Below are 20316 nucleotides of genomic sequence, written 5' to 3'. Positions count from 1 at the left end.
CACACATACATGAATAAGGATACACACACACATACTAGCCCTCTGGGAGCAATTTGATCAAGCATTCCCTAATATACTCCTCAAGACCTCTTCTCATACTTGGCCAAAAGAAATACATCTCCAAGGCCTAAGTTGTGGCTAAAATACCATGATGAGCCATGTAAGGAGGAGCATGACATTCCTCCATCACTTTAGATATGAAATCCTTTGTCACACATAACATGTCATGCATTAACAAAAATCCCTCCTTGATTGCATAAGAAGTCACTATTTCACCATGCTGCAATTTGTACCACACAAGCTGAAAATCTTCATCAAAAGCATACATATCCCTCATAACAGTGAAATACGAATGATAGATTATAGAGACAGCATGTATCTGGGGTCTTCTTGACAAAGCATCAGCTGCCTTATTTTCTTTCCCAGGTGTGTGCATAATCTGAAAATGAAATTGTGCCAAATAGTTGGCCCATCTAAGATGCTTTTCAGAGATCTTAGGTTGAGATAGAAAATACCTGAGACTTTGATTGCTTGTTTTGATGATAAACTCACCACCTAAGAGGTAATACTTCCAAATCTTCAAAGCATGGATGACAACCATTAACTCCTTTTCATAGGTGAAAGCATTCTTTTCCAAATTTTGTAGTCTTCTGCTTTCATAAGCAACTACATGCTTTAAGACTGCACCACTACAATCTCTTGAAGCATCACATTCTACAATAAACAACTTTGACAAATCTGGAACAATCAATATCGGTGCTTTACTGGAACTTCAAAGCCTCAAAAGCTTCTTTCTCCATCTTGGCCCACCTAAATCCCATTGCTTTCTTTGTCAGATCATGCAATGGTCCGACAACCACTACAAACCACTTGATAAATCTTATGTAGTAAGAGCATAGTCCCAAAAAGCTTCTAACTTCATGCACACTAGTCAACTATGGCCATTCCATAATAGCTTTGACCTTGTCTGGACCCATCCGAATCCCATCTTTGGACACTATATGGCCCAAATATATATACCTTCATAAGGTCAAAAAAATCTGAACTTACGAATTGAGAGATTTGAGAAAGAAATAATAGTGAAGAAGGACAAAGACAAAAACAAAGCATTTGAAAGATCAAAAATAAATAAGCTAACAAACTTAGCTACCAAGGAGAGGAAATCAAAAGATAATATCAAACGAAGACTTTTCATTAAGACATTAACAAAAAAAACAAACAAACAAACAAAAACAAACAAACAAACAAACAAAACAAAACAAACCAAAAAAAAAGTGAATTTCTAACGAGAAGAACTCACTCTCTTACCATTTGCATAAAGCTTGTGCTTTCTCAATTCTTGATTCAAATGTTTTTTATGCTCTTCCTCATCATTAGAATATACTTAGATATCATCAAAGAAAGTACTTGTGAAATTTCGATGAGATCTGATGATGGATAGACCATTTGCATAAAGCTTGTGCCTTCTCAATTCTTGATTCAAATGCTTTTTATGCTCTTCCTCATCATTAGAATATACTTAGATATCATCAAAGAAAGTACTTGTGAAATTTCGATGAGATCCGAAGATTCTATCCATCACCCTATTAAATGTGGCAGGGACATTGGTGAGACCAAAGCGTAACACAAGAAATTCGTATCACCCAAAGGTAGTCCTGAACGTTGTTTTGTGCACATCCTCTGGAGCAATCCTTATTTGATGATAGCCACTCTTCAAGTCTATTGTACTGAACACTTTGGATCCATCCACCCTGTCTAGGATATCATCAATCCTAGGTATGGGAAACCGTTCTTTATAGTAATCTTGTTGAGGACTCTATAATCCACGCACATGTGCCAAGACCCATCCTTCTTCTGGACTAACAATACTGGGGAGAGCAAAAGGGTGAAAAACTAGGCCTAATCAAACCCTTTTCCAATAACTCATTTACCTACTTCATAATATCCTCTTGCTAGGCTAGACTTGCGCGGTAAGGTGGCTGGTTTGGAGGCGAACTAGTAATGAGATCGATCTAATGATCTTTTGGCCTCTCTGGCGGTAGTACATCTGGTAAAGAATCTACAAAACAATCTTCATACCTCTTTAAGGAATCAATCCTCTCCGTATCCAAACTAGAGAAGGAGTCTTTAGGCTCGAACTCTTTATTTTTAGAGTCTTTTAGAAAAAGCAAGTACGAGGAAACAGACCGATTTCATTTCTTTTTTACTTGTACATGGTATATCATGGGAATAGAGTTTCCTTCAACCCCCACATCAAAAGATACATTCTTGCCTTTCAAAGGGAACCTAAACTTGATTCAATTCCAATCAATGGCTAGATCAACTCTCCTATGCCAAGGCATACCGAGTATAACATCACAATGGCTTAGATTTCCCATAACAAAACTCTCATGATCTACATACTACCCTATCTAGATCCTAAGTTTCCCAAGGATTGGGGTGATCTAAGATCACATCCCTTCAAAGGAAACACCGGACATTTCCGAAGTGCCAAACCTCTCCTTAGACAGTTTGAGATCCAAGGATGGATATAACGGTGATGGATATAATGGTGAGTAGCACCGATATCAAAGTGAATCAGAAAAGGCTGATTGACAACCTTCTCCAAGCCATAAACAGCTTCTCTTCTCTGAAGGACTATCATCCAATTGCGAGAGTTCTTCGGGGAGAACATTCACCTGAGGTGATTTTTGCAACTGATTCTCCTTCTTTGGTTGCTAGGGCACTATCCAGCCATATGTCCTTTTTCTCCACAATTGAAACATTTTCCTTCCCTGGTATACTCTACTAGTTGTTGATACATCAAGTTTCTTCTGGATAGCAAAGGTGGTTTACCACCATTCTTCGGCTTCTTCTCTTGTTGTTGTTCTCACTTCTTTTGGTCAAACACCTTGGCCTTCTTCTTTTGAAACTCTTCTTTGTAAGACTTCCTGATTGTCCAAGGCATATGCAATCCTTCTGCTTCTAGGATATATCTTAAGCTGCTTCCAAGGTGTCCGGCTTTGTCATCTTGACCACCCGTCGAAGCATTGGATGTAAGCGATGGATAAACTTCCGCATCTCAAGGGAATTTCATTGAGAGGGATGAATTTTTTTTCTCGAGAAATATATCCTTCTATTAGTTAATGAAAAACAGCCACAATGGGCTAAATACAACCACTAAGGGCTAGATACAACCTTGCCTCGTGTACAGCGCGGGGATCAAATAATCAAAAGGGGTAGAGAAAGATGCACTTCCCCTCCGGCTCGCTGCTCTATGAGGAGAAGGCTATCTCAAACAAGGGGAGGAGGAGTGGGGGGATAACCACACGGGTGGTCTATAATGCCAAGTGGGATCACCTCCTCTATCCGTGAGAGAAAAGGGCCAAGCCGCCAGAGCCTCAAGAAAACTTTCCGCCTCTTCTCCATGCGATCAAAGCCACCCTGCAACTTCCCCCACTGACCGCGGAGGGTATGAATGATGTCAAGCCAAATGCTCCTGATGGACTCCGTAGGTGGAGTGTGGGTACCCTCGATGGCTTCGCTCCATCTAGCTCGCCATATGTGCCAGATGCAATGCTACTGCAAATCTCCCGTCTCTGACATGAGCCCCGTCTCAGAGCCCCGTCTCAAGTGGTCTATAGATAGAGCTGGGGCTGGTATTGCTGGAATGCGGAGGTGAGAAACCTTAAGGACAAGTCCCCCACCATCCTCCTCATAATCCCTAACAACCTCAGTATCTATGGCCCAAGCGAAGTTGCCCCAAGTAATGATCAAGGTCGAGGCCCTATCCATCGTGAAGATCCAGAGAATCCACTTGCAAACCTGTTGAGCCTTCAGGCAATCCCAAAGACAATGTCATTGAGACTCCTGAGGGTGACCGCACCTCGTGCAAGCTGTTGGTCGACCTCCAATGGCCAACCCCGCCAAGCTCCTGTGTGCCATCAGCCAGAGAAAGTTGGTGATCTTTCAAGGCTGAAAACTGTCCCAACAAAGATGTGAATTTGAGAGAGGTTGCAACAAACTTATTAATATAAGTTTCAACATTCCTATTGCACATCAACTTCAGAGGATGAAGGTAAAAACTTCTTATTGAACATCTCCTTGAAGTCTTTCCATGTCTTCAATTCTTTCTCTTCATGGACAATCTTGAGCCACTAATTCAAGGCAGCATCCTTCAACTACATTCTTGCCATCCTAATCTCAGACTTTTCTGAATAATCTTCACCACCAAAAGCAACATCAAATTGCCTAACGAAAGAAACAGCTTTTTGAGAATCTTTTACCATAAAAAGCATCAAACTTGACACTCTTTTCTTCGGACTTGGACTCCCGCTTGGCAGCCACTTGTGAAGTTACTTCATGAACCGCTACTCCTTTCGCCATAACAACCTTAGGCGAGTTAGCCACCATGGACATTTGTGGTTCTTTGGCTTTCTCCTTGTCCTTATGAGGATTTTCAAGACAAGATAAGGCGGCTTGGGTATGGTGAGACTTCGAGGTTATAGCCTGACTACATCCTCTCATGATGGTGGGTGAAGTAAATTTCATGGTCTTCGACTTTTTTGAAGTAGAGACTCCTTTCATGCTGAGGTAGGCTCTCATTGTTGCAATACCATCAATCGCAGCAGCCTTCTTAGTAAAGACTTTAGCTTCAACTCTAGCTTTAGCTCCTCTCCGTCGAAGCTTGAATCCCTGAATCTGCTTCAAGCTCTTTGTACCTTTGAAGCTTCTCATAGTCTAAAAAAGACATAGTCAAAGAACGTCGAGAACCTCTAGATTGTTGATGAATACTCTTCTCTCCTTCTCCTAACATGGTGAATGTAATCTGTGGGCTGGCCAAAAAAATTGTCACCCCGAGAAAGTTCTCACAAGAGAACTTAGCTCTAATACCATGTAACGCAGGGACGCACGAAAGTGACAAAATTGATGAAGTACATGTAACAAATCCACTTATTCAACAATCACAAATAATGAAAGAAAGTAGGATTCAAAGAAAAGAGAAACAAGACCTCATTGAGAGGGGATTGAATTAAACCACGCGCACAAAGTGCCTGAACCTTGACAATAGTTGAAAAGTGCCTTGTCCGAATGAAGAGCAAGTGCTCCAATTTATAGGTTTGAGGCTTCAATGCTCTAGAATGGAAAGAGTAGGCTCCAAATAACAAGTGGCTACTTTAATTGACAAGTATTAGCTAAATTGGCACGTGTGAGGTGAAATGACAAGCATAGGGACACTTGTCTCATTCTAGATGCCACATGTCTTAATTTAAGAGGTGATTCTTCCATAACCTTCTATGCTAAAAGTATCCCAACTCAAAGGTGCTATAGTAACTCTTGATCCTTGTGAAAATCCAGAGGTTTTGACACGAACAAAATTTCCATCAGTCTACCAAAAATAGCAACTCTCCTAGATTCTAGGAGTTGAATGCTTTAGGTCCAAGAAGGCTTCATTGTAAAGATTCACATGTTCATGGTTTGTTCAAATGATTTGAGCATTTGGTTTCGCCTTCGAAACTACTCATCACTCGTCTGGGCATTCTGGTCAATTTGACCACCCAAGTGCTAACTCAAGTTATTTTGACATCTAGTCTACGACCACCCGACTGAAAACTTTGGGTGTTTTGGCCAATGGTCACCCGTAAATAGAAATGAGCATTCTAGCTTAATTAGCTACTCAAAAGATATACGAATCACAATTCATGCTCCATGAGCTATTTGGTAATTACCAACTCACATATGGAACAGTTTTGAGTAAGACAATGATCAATTTGACCACCCAAGTGCTCAATCCAATCATCTTGGCATCTGGTCTATGACCACCCGACTGAAAACTTTGGGCGTTCTATAATTAAAAATGACCATTCTAGCTTAATTAGCTACTCAAAAGATATGCAAATCACAATTCATGCTCCATGAGCTATCTGATAATTACCAACTCAAATATGGAACAGTTTTGAGCAAGACAATGTTCAATTTGAAGAATAAAGTAGGAGACTGGTTACATAGCCTCCCAAACAAGACAGGAGGCACAACTAAACTTGAATCAAAACCAAATGTCTAAGCTTTAGACATTTTTTTCTCTCGGAAAATAGATCCTTCTATTAGCTACTAAGCAAAACAATCATAATGGCTACGTACAAACTCAGCTCCATAAAGCGAAGCAAGAATCAAGAAACTCAAAAGGGGAAGGATGCTCTCCTTCTCCAACTGGCCACTCTGGGAGAAGGCGGCTATCTCATACAATCGAAGGTGGTTGTTGGCAAGGTCACCGCGAAGCGTTTCACTTCTAAAATGAACCGTTGTTGAAACGATTTATTTTGGAACGAAACGTTTCAATGCCGGGCAAGTGGACAATATGAAACGATAGACCGAAACGATTATATACACCGGCATGAGCTAGTGAGGTTCAAGGGTGAGGATACCTTGGTCGGAGCACTGGCTAGCCGTAGAGCTAGACGCCCAACCGTCCGATAAACATTCAGTGAATTTTTTGAGAATTTGAGAACTTCTAGGGTACATGAAGGCGTGATGTTATTCAATGCCCTGCTAGTGGTTTGAATTTCATTGACATCTTTCATAGTTGCAACTTAAAATTATGGTCTAGTGCTTAGGAATGGAACACTATTGTTGTATCATGTATGTTTCCTAGATTGTAGTGCTTAAGGAAAACACGTGTAGTGTGTTTTGTTTCACTTAGGGAAGTTACTGGCATATATGACCGTATGGTCTATACACAGACACTTGTTTATGGCTTTTTCGACAATTTTTGTTCACAAAAACTCTTCTTGAAAAGAGAGGTAAGGTTGGCCAAGTTTATTCCAACTAAGTGGATGTGAAAACATATGAACTTGCTAGGCCTATTTAACATCTTACAAACTATATGGCATGCCCGCAAATATGGTGTTTGATAGATATAGGAAGTTTGATAGTCCTTTTAAAGGAAAATCTTCAGAAAGTTGAAAACGACAGCCGACCATCCGTGGCTTGATGGCCAGGCAGAGAGAATCAACCAAGCACTAGAGGATATACTTCGTGCATAAACACGCAACCCAATTGGAAGGAGTTCCTGCCATATTTGGAACTTGCTTAGAATAATTTGAAACATTCAGTGATTGGATTTACTCCATTTATTTGATATATGGATTCCAGTCTAGATCTCCTATAGTTGTAGAGCTATAGATTTTAGCGTAGCCTACAAACTTGAGTTGCCAAAGAGCTCTCTAGTACATCTTCTTTTTTCATGTCAGTAGAATACAAAAAACAATGGATCATCAAGATAACGTAGTTACTCTTGACGTTTGGTGAAACTTATTGAACTGTCGTCTCTTCTACATAAACCCAAGAGGATTCTTGGGTTTAGGGATCGGAACACGATATACTGGAAATCGAGACGCACTTGGCAAGTGGAAGGAGAGAGACGAGGAAGCGTCCACTTGGGAGCGCTTGCATACGCTTACTAAAAACTATCCTCAATTTGTTTTCGCGGACAAAAACTCTTCTTAAGGGGGAGGTAACCAACTACGTGGGCTCGACCACTAGCGGAGTCTAGACATCAGAGCATGACTGGCGTGAGCTAGTGGAGTTCAGAGATGAGGATACCCGGGTCGGAGCGTTGGCTAGCCATAGAGCTAGGTGGCCGGGTGACCAAACAATCGGGCTAATGTGGACCGCAGGCCAAACATAATAATATGAGTGGGAGGTGTGCCATTCTTATCCTCTATGGTTGGCGGTAAACATGAGTTGACTACCTCTTCTCTCCCTCTCACACGGCTATGGCAGCGGAGCTCCCTCACAGCTAGTTTGCTCTATGTGGCCTAACTCATGATCTCTCCAAGGCCTACGTCCAAAGCTCCTGCAGTTGAACCGGTGTGAAAGTCCACTCTTCCAAATCTCCTCTACCCTACTGCAAACTGTCTAGAATCCAAGTGCTCAAATGTATGTCTTACCTCCATGGGTCCTCTAGGGATAGAATGACAGGTGCATGATCCGAGAAAGTAGCGCTTGCCAGAATACCAATCATGTCACCTCGTCCACAAGCCCAATCATCCACATAAAACCGGTCTAATCTGGAAAGGTTGGGGCATGTACACTTGTCCGATCGCGAAAAGTGCAGACTCCCGAGGCTCCGTCCAAACTCCGACAAACACCAAGGGTTTTGTCCCCTCAAAGCCAGAATCAACTCCTCCCGGGCCGAGTACTCTGTGCCTAAAACTGTAGCCATGCCATCTCCAAGTCTATCCTCTGTCGACTCTAACATGTTGAAATCACCACCCTTGCACCAAAAATTCGCGTGTGGAAGGGACAGCCGAACCGTACTCCAGAAAGTGACTCTGTCTACTGTCACTTTCGGCATGTATATGTTAGAAATCCCACTCTGTCTCTCTGGTGCCAGAACTGACCCCACTGCAGGTAAGAGTTGCTCGCTGACAGAAATGCATTCCTCACCCTGGGTCCCAGAGAGGGCCAAAAGCATGGGACCAAAAGGTGTGACTCTTGCCCTGAAGGATCTTCCCGTAGCAGCGGGTAAGCCCCTCGAAAAGATGATGCTCCTAGAGGAGGAGAATGTCAATGGGCCTGCCAACTACAACTCTGTGAAACTCTCCTCTGAGGATGCACCCTGGGTCCCGAAGGGGGCCAAAAGCATGGGACCAAAAGGTGTGACTCTTGCCCTGAAGGATCTTCCCGCAGCAGCGAGTAAGCCCATTGGAAAGATGATGCTCCTGGAGAATGTCAATGGGCCTGCCAACTATGGCTCTGTGAAGCTTCTCTCTGAGGACCCCGTGCCTCTATAAGCACTATGGTCCTCCCAAACCCTGAATGTTCCATAAGCCAATCTGCATAACTAAGAGCGGTGGGAGGCAAAACTGTCGGAACTAGCATCCACTCCAAGAGTCTTGGATGTGGGTTTGGACAGAGAGTCATCACTCTGTGTCTTAGGGCGAAGCCAAGCCAGATGGGCACGAATCTTCCCTCCATGTGCAACCACTCTGTCCAAGCCCTGGAGTATGCATACTGGGGGCTCCATCTGTCACAATGAAGGTATCTGTAGGAGGTTGAGGCACTGCCACCACCGAAACATGAAGAAATACAAAAGAAGCACCTCCAAACTCGAGGACGACAACTCCCCTTCCGGGTTCTTGTGGCCAAAACCACCAACCTCCATCCGTGCCAATGACTAGAAGTGAGTGAGCACGTTGGTGATACGCACATCATGCACATGGTGTAAGAGCTCTATGGCCTATCCATGATATCGGCAAACACCGACTTCGTGCTCCAATCCATCACCGTCGCTGCACTCAGAGAGGAGGAGAAAATCATCGCGCCTCCCTCTCGTCCAAGGTAGAACCGAAGCAACGGTTTTGTTGGGGGGGGGGGGGGGGGGGGGGGGGGGGGGGGTTTGTCCATCACTCTCCCGATAACACCACCCATACCGGGAGGAGGGGAAGATATTCCTTCCTAAGACAAGTAAAACAAACTATGATGGGAAAGCCTGAGACAACAGCCAAAGTAGTCGGACGCTGGGTCGAAGCCATGCTGCCACCTCGCTAGGACGTGTGCAATGTGATGGGGCTCTGCTGCATGACTATGTCCGATGCTGTAGGCAAATCAAACCTGACCTGCTGTATCCACGTCCCAAAGGATGAATATCAATGATCTTCCCAAGCTCACCGATAAGGCTTTCCTGCAAAAGATCCCTGAGCTGTCCACACACCAGACAGCCACCCACAATCTTGCAAACTAAGAGGCGGAAGTCTGCTTCTCAGGAGGAAAGGCAAGGGACGGCAGCCTTGGCCGGGGTTGATGGTGCGGCTTCCATGGAGGAGTCCTGGATGAGAGAAGACCAGAAACGTGCCACAAAAAATGCCCCAAAGCTGCACACACCTCACGAAGGAGAGGCTAAAAAGAATAGGATTTGGGTGACAGCCGTGTGGGGGATGGGGGAGGGGGGCAGAAAGGCGAAAAGGGCAAGGAGCGCGGGGCTGGCGGAGAAGACAGAAAGCTTACCAATGGGTAAACTCCACAATATGGAGACACGGGAGAAGGGCAGGCGGACAAACTGAGGCGACAGTACAAGGTTGGAGGTGGGAGTAGTGCAAAAGCTAATTCAAGTATCTTCCCGCTAATTTTTTGAGCTTTTGATTTAATAGATACCAAATTTACTCTGTAAGGAGTGAACAGTTTAGCTTTAGATGTTTTGAGCAAACTATACCTCAGTCAGGCACTGGAGTGCAAGATTTCTGTATGCCACCATAGGAAAAAGCTTCAGCAATGTATCAAGCTGCAATCTCAAATCACAAGAAAATCATTAGGACAAGTCATCAGCATAGAGCACAAGGAAATGATAAAACATAATGCTGCAAAACTTGAGCATAAACGGCCTTGCATGTGTACCATACCAGAAGAGATTCAAAAATGTAGCCCAATGGTATCCATGACAAGAAGGCATGGAGAGTCCCTAGAGTGGCTCGAATGAGTTCTGGGCATTGTGAAAAAGACAAGACGAACAGGCATAACTCATGGATGAGCTGAAATTCGCTGCAAACCCACAAGCAAAGTATTACCAAGTGAGCTCTGAGCTTAATGTTTCAGAGCAACTTTGATATTAAAGACAAAAATCAAGTGTTTCACCCTGAAGTGAGACAATAAGATCAGACAGTAGAGACAAGCCGTAACGCTCCCAAACCCTCCAAACCTCTCTTCCCTCAGGGGCTTCCCTATGCCCCCAATTATGTTAGATATGAATATCAAACCTTACAAAAAGGTTACAGAACCCCACACGCTGCAAAACTATTTGTACAGCCTAGCATGTTCAGATACTTCAAAAAAGCTAAGAACTTCCAGACCACATTCTCAGCACAGGAAACCAACATACCTGTTTAGAGACTCTTTGAGCTCTTTGATTTTGGTGTGTGTCAGTTCACCACGTGAAAAGTCAAAAACCTCCTCACTTAAAAGCTGCAATCAAGGGGAAAAAAAAAGTAAGCTTTTAATTCATTGAGTTACCGATAGCCAGCTCGATAAAAATGCTATTTTCCAGAAATCCATCCCCTCACCTGATGTGTACAAATTTTTGCACACGCAGGCAGATGCAGGCTGGCGTGCACTTACACATTCTTATACAAAAAGAAAAAGGCATACAATGGTCTAGCTGCCGTACTACACCTTGAGGATAACCATGCAGTTCTCACAGAGTGTCTCATTGCTTTTAGCTGCAGATACAATATCCGGGATGAAACTTGGCCATTTAGCAGGCCAGTCATGTTTTAAGACCTGCACTCATAGAGTCACAGGAAGAATCATTGCTAATACACAAATATGGGATGGTTACAGGAACAAAACTACATGTGTTATCGATTTCATCAGCCAGTTTTGTATCCTGCTATCCTGCTCTCATGAACATTAAAGGCAGAAAAGACTGCTTCAACGCTTTAACAAAAGCCTCAACAGAAAGTCTGGTCTTAGCTCCAAACATCTCATGATGTACAGTCTTAGACAGCGCTGCAAGAAGAGCTGGCATGGGAGTGGAGTGTTCAAAGTTCAAACATTCAATCCCAATTCACAAAAACCGTCTTAACATGTTATGTCTAAGCAATTAGGGCCTCCAGATGCACAACAACAAGCCAAAGCTACACACAATAAACTAGGAGCCACTTCTGCCCCTCAACTTCACAAACTCGTGCCGAAGGACATCTGAGAGGAAAAACTGCCCACCTAAATATGGTTCTACATGGTTTCCGACTTTATTTCTTTCCTTCAAGCATGGCCGATGATATATCAAAAGGTTCAGCTTAGTTCCCGAATTTACAATAGCTTGGAACCAAGCATAGCAGACTACATACTATGATCAGACTATATCCCTTATCATGTCATCAGCACCAAAAGTAGGTGCAGGTTTATGCATAGAGATATGTTCACCTGTTCAAATCTTAATACAGAAACCACAATTCTGATACGACACAGATAGAATAGTTTGGGCATATACCTGGACAAGGATCACATTCAGCTTATTGACATACAAGCGTTCCCTCCGAAACGTAACATCATTACTGGAAAGCTGAAACACCAAGAAAGATTTAAACATCAATGCAAGAATATGTAATATAGCACCATGAAACAGCCTACATAGCTGAATTGTTTACAGATCCCAAGTAATGAGCATGTGACCTGTATAATAAGATCTGAGATGTAATTTTTTATTCCTTGGCATTGCTCCATAGGTAAAGCATTCCAACGGTACTTGACTACGCCCTCCAATACCTGACATAATGTTGCCCCCATAAAGGATTTGAGATGTTACTTTTATGTCTAGGTGAAACATACCACTTACCATTATGTCTAAGGCAACACTACATAAATAAGGCTAATATACTTTTTATCTGCCAATTAGCCTGATTACGATCTAGACACAATATTCAAGTACATAAATAAGGCTATTATTCTTTCAAGGGTATATTATTCTTTCTATCTTCCAATTAGCCTTATCACAAAGAAAAAAAGGGATATGGATACAATATTCAAGTTACGGTAGGTAAAGGATGGTTCTCAGATAGTTACCTGTAGGGCATAAAACTTTGTGTTTAGGTTATGAGAGTTTTGCAGGATTGTAACTACTTGAGTCCATGTATCCGGGTGTTCTTGTAGCTGCCTCAAGATCTTTTCTGCAGCAGCTCTCTGCGACACATAAGAGCAAACTTTTATCCCATAGCACAAAACAAGACATGAAAATACAAATTCCCCAAACTATATCAATATATACCTAGATGAATCCAAAAACATGCCCAAATTCACCTTTTAGGAACGTGCATGTTATATACTCATGGTAGTCAACCCACGAGACTATATAACTATCAACTCCATTATGCATAGTATGGACTAGATACTACGACATCCCCACTAACGTCATCAGTGCCCAATATTGGGTGTAGAACTCTGTATCAAGATATGCTCTCACACACGCACTCCACACACACACACACACACACACACACACACACACGAGCATATATTCACACAAAGCCCTTCATACTAGGTTTCTATCAAACTATATCAATATGACTAACTCACAAGTGTCCCAGCCAACAAGACTCCTTCTCCATGTTACGTGTGAAAAGATTCTTTTGTCTACCCAAAAACCTTTCTGACCAAGGATTGCAAATCTAGGTCTCCTTCTCCTTATAAATGACTCCAACACCTTAGATCCACATACAAAAGAAGAGCTAACCAATAAAGAATTTTTATATCAAAATTAGAATTCTCTTAAATTCTATGAGTATTTGATAAATGAATAATTAAATACTCTAAGAGAGAAATTTCTATCATTTTATATTCACATGGATTATAAAAAGAGAATTCAAGAAATCTATCGAGATTGAAATATTCACATAAATGATTCATCTATTCCTCATTGGAATTCGTAACTAATTTACAAATCAGTTAAGTGAATATTCAAAGAAAAAAATTCAGTAAAATAGTAACTGAATTATCAAACCTTTTCGAGAAAGATAGATCAGGAAAAATCTTATCCGACTCGAACCTTGACACAGACTATGACCAAGACTAAACTATTTCGTCAGTTTTGAGGAAAGAAGGTATGACCAGTTTAGAAAAATACACTCAAAACTCCCGCCAAATCTGAAATACGAGCAACTTGCAGCTTTATGCATACAGTGATTCAGATTCGGCTGGTGATTATGATACTAGGCCATCCACCAATGGGAATTGTTTTTTTCTTGTCAGTTCATGCATATCTTGGTTGAGCAAAAAGCAACCCACTATTGCCACATCTACTTGCGAGGCTGAGTACAGGGCAATCTTCACAGCTACAGTAGCTTGTGTATGGTTGAGGAGATTATTGGCTGATCTTCATGAGTGTCAACAGACACCCACCACCATTCTCACTCATAGCCAGAGTGCTATGGCCGTGGCACGAAATCCCGTATTTCATGCACGTACCAAGCACATTGAGATTCATTATCACTATGTCAGAGAGAGAGGTTACATGCAAGGGAGATCAGTTTATCTTACTACCCTACACAGGATAATGTTACAGATCTATTCACAAAGGCTTTACCTCGAGAAAAGTTTGAAGCTTTCCGCAAAGCTTTGGGCTTACTCTCATACAGAGAGTGATATGCTACCTTGTACATGTTCACACTTTCACTACAGGGGGGATTTGTAGGCATATGCTCACTTATGGTAGTGCTATGTGTGAGCAGAGCTTAACCAAGGGCACTTTTTCCCATGTGGTTTTTCCCCTTGGATATCAAGTGTGAAAGGACACTCTATCCATATAATATTTTGTACTTCTATATTATATGGATGTGACACACATGCAAGGGTTGACTTGCATTTTGTGGCTACCACACTTTTGGCTCTCTCTCTCTCTCTCTCTCTCTCTCTCATTTCTGTGTGAGCTTCTTCTTCCTGCACCTAACCCTAATATGCAGGATTTTGTGTGTGAGTGTGTGAGTCCAACACCAACAAGCAGGTCACCTACCCGAGCTGATCATACCTGTTACTAGGCCTTTGGAACAGATCTAGGAGCTTGATGATGTATTGGTTCTGAGTACACAACCCCCAGAGAATGCTTTCCTCCAGCTTCGCCTATTGCACACCACTCCCTATACTACCTTGGATGCATTCTTCTGATGGATCTGTGCACCTCCTTGGAACTTGCTTAGTGGCTAAGCCTGAATGCTCCGATACCAACGTTGCATGTGTTGTTGTACTCATCCACAACCGTAAGCTTGATTAAGAACAAGATGTTGATTAGTGAGATGATTAAGATAGAGAGAGAAAAAGAGAGAGAGTTGGTGTCAGGGTTTTCTTTTATTATATGGTACAAAAAAGTGACTCATGCCCTTGGTCTACCCAATAGGGTAACCTTCGGCCTTCTACATGACTTCTATGCTTCTACAATGATGTGAATGATGAATGCTTGAATGCAAATGATGGCTTTTACTTATATATATGCTGAAAGTGCTAGTTGGCCTGTTGCAATTGATGTCGGCCAGCTCTTGGATAAAATATTCATAAAATGTCTCTTGACTTGCTGCGCTTACTTCCATGCGTATCCCATACTGATGGCTGACTTCATGTAGACTCGCGTCTACATGCTTAGGTTCCCTTGATGGCTGCCAACCGCTAGCTGGATGTCTCTGATGGCTGCCAATTGGGTTCGCACGCCCTTCCTGATGCCAATGTTGATGCTGATGATGTTGTCCTAAATGCTGGCCTAAATGCTATCCTAATCAAGAATTATGATGTCCATGCTGAAGATTAGCCATGGCATGGTTGGTATGCACGTGACAACCCGTGACCAACTGATTGCTCCCGTCGCATGCAGACATCATCAACAACTTCACCACTTCCTCAAATCGTGCCCAGGATCAATTCTCTAATTTTCAGCATTCCTGTGTTGTGAGAGTGCAAGTCAAGCGTTAGTATGGGCACACCAATGTCGAGTTTGGACCCAGAACACCACTGACGTGTTTGCATCTCTCCAGTGAGTAACGGGGAATTGTTGAAAGTCTACATCGACAAATTCTTCTCCGATAACTATGTTTGGTATTTGTATATTCATTTCTTTGCCTATGGCAAATCAGGCTCATAGCCCGTGGAAAATTGTGCAAATAAAATACTCCAATAATGTACTTGGTCGAGAGAGAGAAATGAAATGAAATGAAATGAAATGTTATATTAACGTCTTCAAAAGGCCATAATGACCTATGAGACCAAAAAGTTACATCATGGTGGATCTGATACAATGTCTGGATAAAAAACCAGAAAATGAAAAATAAATATGATACTACTGGCACCTAGAAAATGAAACTGGAACTGGAAGGTAAACAGAAACCCTTATAGGGTGTGAATATAGTGAGGAGGGGGGGGTACGCTATGGAGGTGAGTGGAGTACAGTGAGGGGATACAATATCATGTGGGACGGGTGAACACCCTCTTATGAGAAGATAGGTGTCATGTGCATGCACATGGACATGCTAATCCCAAGGCTAATCCCTGATTTGCAACAAATAAAAAGACCAGTTAGGGCATGAGCAGGGCACTAGAGGACAACAAAACGGATCCCCATGGATCAAGGCTTGGTCATCTAAGTGTGCAAGCCATTCTAGGCTGGTCGACAGCATTTATGGTTTTTATGTCCGTAGAAGCTGGCTGACAGCAGTCGGCAAATAGGAGTTGGTCTCCACATGCCTATATAAGGCTCAACCAAGAGTTCCTTTGTTTATCTGACACCTTAGGTGTCAGGTCACAGTTGTAGCATAGAATAGGGTTTTTGTAGCTATCTTTTGGGCATGCCTAGGTCTGCCAAGACTTGTACCATTTTGTACTTTATGAATATATTGAAAGTACAACTATCTCTCTCTCTTCTCTCCATCTCTTCTTTGCGTTTTGCATCAAGATGTTCCTATGAAAAGTGTTTAGGTCTGAAAGAAGACACAGAGCTTCCGCACATGTGACAATGGTATCAGAGCATCAGGTTAAGCACTGATAGTGTCCCAAATGAAGGTGCATAGTCCAAAGAGAGTAACACAAGACATGGAAGAAGTTCCCAAAACGTTGGTTCATGGTGTTCCACAAGACCCAAGGGGAATGGCATACCTGTGAGTCGGATGCCACTTGGGGCATACCAAGAAAGGCTTTCAAGAAAACAGTTCCAAGGGATGATGATCATCCAAGTGGTGGAGTGAGAATGCCAAACTCAATACTCAAGAAAAGAAGACCAAAGAAAGTGTTCAAGGACAGAACAAGAAGGCAAGGGGACAAAGCGGAACAAATGCACAAATCTTTATTAGATTTGGAGTGGAATCAGCGACCTAAGGCAAGGTTTTCAATGAAAAGGATGACAAGTATGTTAGCAGTCATCTCCTGTCTATACAGTACACACCAAGGCCATTGTTGTAGGTGTGCCCGCCCATTTAGGTGTTTATCCATTTTTCCCCACTTTCCATGTTGTTTTTCCCATTTTCTTTGGTCATGGGGGGGACTGCCGAGTTGGCCGATTGAATGTGTCCTGGCCGACTTGATATTGCTGGCCGACTGGTGTCTTTTCCAGTCGTGGGTCTTTTGTCTTGCTGTCGGCCTGCTTTGGGCTGGCCGACCAACAATCTAGGGCCATATATATAGAGGGCCTAGCCCCCACACCACATTGTATCATATTGTACCAGATCTTGTGTATAGAGCAGAGTTTATACAACTTCTCTCTCTCTCTCTCTCTCTTCTGCGTTTTGTTCTCCTACAGCAGTTGTCTCATATTTCCGTTGTGCATTCCGACATGGTATCAGAGCCCCAAGTGGCTTGAAGCTTGGAGACAGTGGGAGCTTGAGGGTTTGTTGATTTGTGGTGCTGATTGGAAATTGCTTGGGCTGTTCGGGACTTGGAGATCGGGTAGAAGCCGGCCATCACCGTTGGATAGCCACCTTGCATATTATTTGCAGCCTCTTCTTCATTTTTTTTCCCACCCACCCTCCCTTCACAAGACCTTGTGAACCCTTGAGATGGCAGACTTGCTTGAGATGGCTGCGACGCACGTGAAGATCCCTACTCTCCCCACATTCCCAGTGGATCGACAATTGGATGGGACCAACTACGGCATATGGAAGGTAATGATGGAATCTGTCTTGGAGTCTTATGACTTGGCTGATTTCATTGTGGTTGGTGTTCCACGGCCGGAGTTGAAGGACGGGGAGCTCTACTCAGAAAGAACGGGAGGCTCAGGCACAATTGTGGGATCGTGTGCGTTCTTTCATCTTCCTTAATTGCACACCACAGGTGATTAATCATATCAAACATATGATGCTGGCCAAAGGAAATTGGTAGCATTTGGCTTCTCTGTATAACAGGGTATCACCCATGAAACGGATCTCCTTGGAAGTGCAGATGCGGGTGATGAATCCTACAAAGTCTTCGACGATATGGGAGCACATCAACAAGTTGCAAGCTCTTCAACACGGATTCTTCAAGCTGGGAAAGAGATATCTTCAAAGGACATGGCCATCACTTTGTTGTCTCATCTGACCTCTAAGTACTCAGCTTTCTACTCCTCTTTGATCACCAGTGGCAGGCTCAGCACCATCACATGGGAGGAGCTTGTGCCTATGGTCTTCGACCAAGAAGAGCGTTTTACGAACCCTCCACAGGGCGGAGGTTCTAAGGCCTTGACTCGCTAGCAATCGAAAGGCCGTTAACAACAACAACAATAAGGGCAAAGGGAAGTCTTCATCGAAGAAGTCTTCTGAGAAGGAGCCCGATTCAGAGCGTGATAATGTGAAGGCCGAGCGGACCTATAACAATTGTGGCAAGAAAGGCCACTATTGGAGGAAATGTCCTCAACAGAGTACCGAGAAGAATGCTGATTCTTCAGCTTCAATTCCCAAGACTCCAACTTTTGTGCACTTGGAGATTTTGGACACGGATGCTTCATCTTCTTCGAGCAAGGAGGCAGTTGGTTTCACCGTCGGGGATACTCAGGAGTGGATTCTCAATAGTGGTGCTTCCAAGTACATGACTCCTTCCCGAGAGTTATTACAGGATCTTAAATAGCAGTCAGGTCGCATTTTCATTGGCAACAATTCCACTATATTGATTCATAGTGAGGGCAGGATGGAGATTATTCCTGATGGCAAAGGGGAGAACCATTCCTCTTGTCTTCTTTACGTCCCAGCAGTTGGTTTTCTTCTATTGTCAGTGCATGAGGTTTGCAGGATTGTCTTCCGGGTGGAGTTTGAGCAACATTCTGTTGCTCTACGGGATAAAGAAACAAGCCAAGTTGTAAGGGAAGACGCAGTGGAGAATGGTATCTACAAACTCTCAACACTCTCTTCTCTGACAGGCACTCAGATCGGTGACTTGTGGCACTTCCGTTTTGGCCACTTGAATGTGGATGCACTACGGCGGGCTTTCCGAGACCAGATGGTGGATGGCTTGCCAGATATTGGCAGCAAGCACGGACGCTATAGTTCTTGCATCCGTGGTAAGCAACACAGAGAATCTTTTCCGAAGCACGCTACTAGGCGGGCTTTGAAACCTTTGAAGTTGGTACACACTGACTTGTGTGGACCTACGCAAACCCCATCCTTAGGAGGTTCTTTGTACTTTATGCTGCTTGTTGATGATTGTAACAGATTTACATGCGCTTATTTCCTTTCCCAAAAGGACCAAGCTTTTGCTCAGTTCGAGGAGTGGCATGTTATGGTGGAGTCGTCTAGATTGCAGATAAAGACTCTTGGGACTGACAAAGGAGAAGAGTTCTCTTCTAATGCGTTTGTACGGTTTTGTGCGGAACATGGCATCAAGCAGGAGCTGGCCACCAATACAAGTTCGCCCTTCAGAGAATGAAGTGTTTGAGAGAAAGAACCGGACTGTGGTGGAGATGGCAAGGATGATGCTGGAGCATCGTTGTCAAATCCCCATAGGATCTCCTGGTAGAACACTCCTGGTACATGACTCGAAACCTGCAAACAAACCAAACAAACATGACGAGGGTGCAGGCCTGACTCACCTCCCAACCTTGACAGTCGTGGGCAAGCCCACGAGTCTTGGCTGTCCCCAGCGAGCCATGAGCTGAGCTAACTAGATGGACGTACCGACCAATCTCTACCTCGTGACGTCCCATACCGCCACGAAGCTACCCTCGCGCGCCTCGAGACTACTGCCGGCCTCGGCTGCATGAAGCAAGTGCACGTCTGCACTAGATCCAAGCTCCTCACAAAGTCACGCGAGACTCTATATCACTAATGACTAACCTTGGCCACCCTTTTATAGGATCTTGGCCGGACGCCGGCCAGTCCATACTTGGGTGCCCGCCCGTTAGTCTATCCCTAACTCAGCTCGCCAATCGGCCTGCCTAGCTCCAAGCTTACCCAAACCTCGAAGCTAGTCTTGTATGCGTGTAGCACACGGTAGATACACACTGTGCACATGACATACTCCCCTTCCTCTAAGAGCTCACTCCTCAGCTCACTAAAAAGCCACGGTAATCTCTCTGAAGTGTAGTCAATGTCTCCCATGTAGCGTCCTCCTCAACACGATCCTTCCACTTGATCTTATATTCCGTGATAAGCGTATTACGCAATCTTCTTTCACGAAATCCAAGAATCTTTTCAGGTTCGTGTGGAATAAATGTCATGTCCTCGACATCTATGATTTCTTAAGGAGTAACTAACTAGTCTGTTCAACCCAGTACTTCCTTAAGTCTACTGACATGAAATACAGGATGAACTTTCACATGAGAAGGCAAATCCAATTCATATGCCACTAAACCAATCCGTCGTGTAATACGAAATGGTCCACAGTATCTAGGGGATAATTTCGGAG

General features: G+C 43.4%; 1 protein-coding gene across 1 annotated transcript in view; it reads right to left on the bottom strand.

Annotated features, from left to right (window-relative positions):
* Window positions 1–20316, bottom strand: part of LOC147613026 (protein EXPORTIN 1A-like) — an 82560-nt gene that overhangs the window by 25838 nt on the left and 36406 nt on the right. Inside the window, exons 2-8 of the mRNA XM_086782324.1 lie at window positions 12538–12654; window positions 12148–12240; window positions 11966–12037; window positions 11146–11253; window positions 10856–10938; window positions 10380–10518; window positions 10193–10261 (exon numbers count right to left, since the gene is read on the bottom strand). Of these exons, the coding sequence (XP_086638450.1) occupies window positions 10193–10261; window positions 10380–10518; window positions 10856–10938; window positions 11146–11253; window positions 11966–12037; window positions 12148–12240; window positions 12538–12654 (681 nt within the window). The remainder of the gene's footprint in view (window positions 1–10192; window positions 10262–10379; window positions 10519–10855; window positions 10939–11145; window positions 11254–11965; window positions 12038–12147; window positions 12241–12537; window positions 12655–20316) is intronic.

Source organism: Cibotium barometz, chromosome 44, assembly GCF_041138505.1.
Source record: "Cibotium barometz isolate CiBa-2024 chromosome 44, ASM4113850v1, whole genome shotgun sequence".
NCBI lineage: Eukaryota > Viridiplantae > Streptophyta > Polypodiopsida > Cyatheales > Cibotiaceae > Cibotium > Cibotium barometz.
Note: the sequence above shows the minus strand (reverse complement) of the source record. Positions and strands in the feature narration are given on the sequence as shown.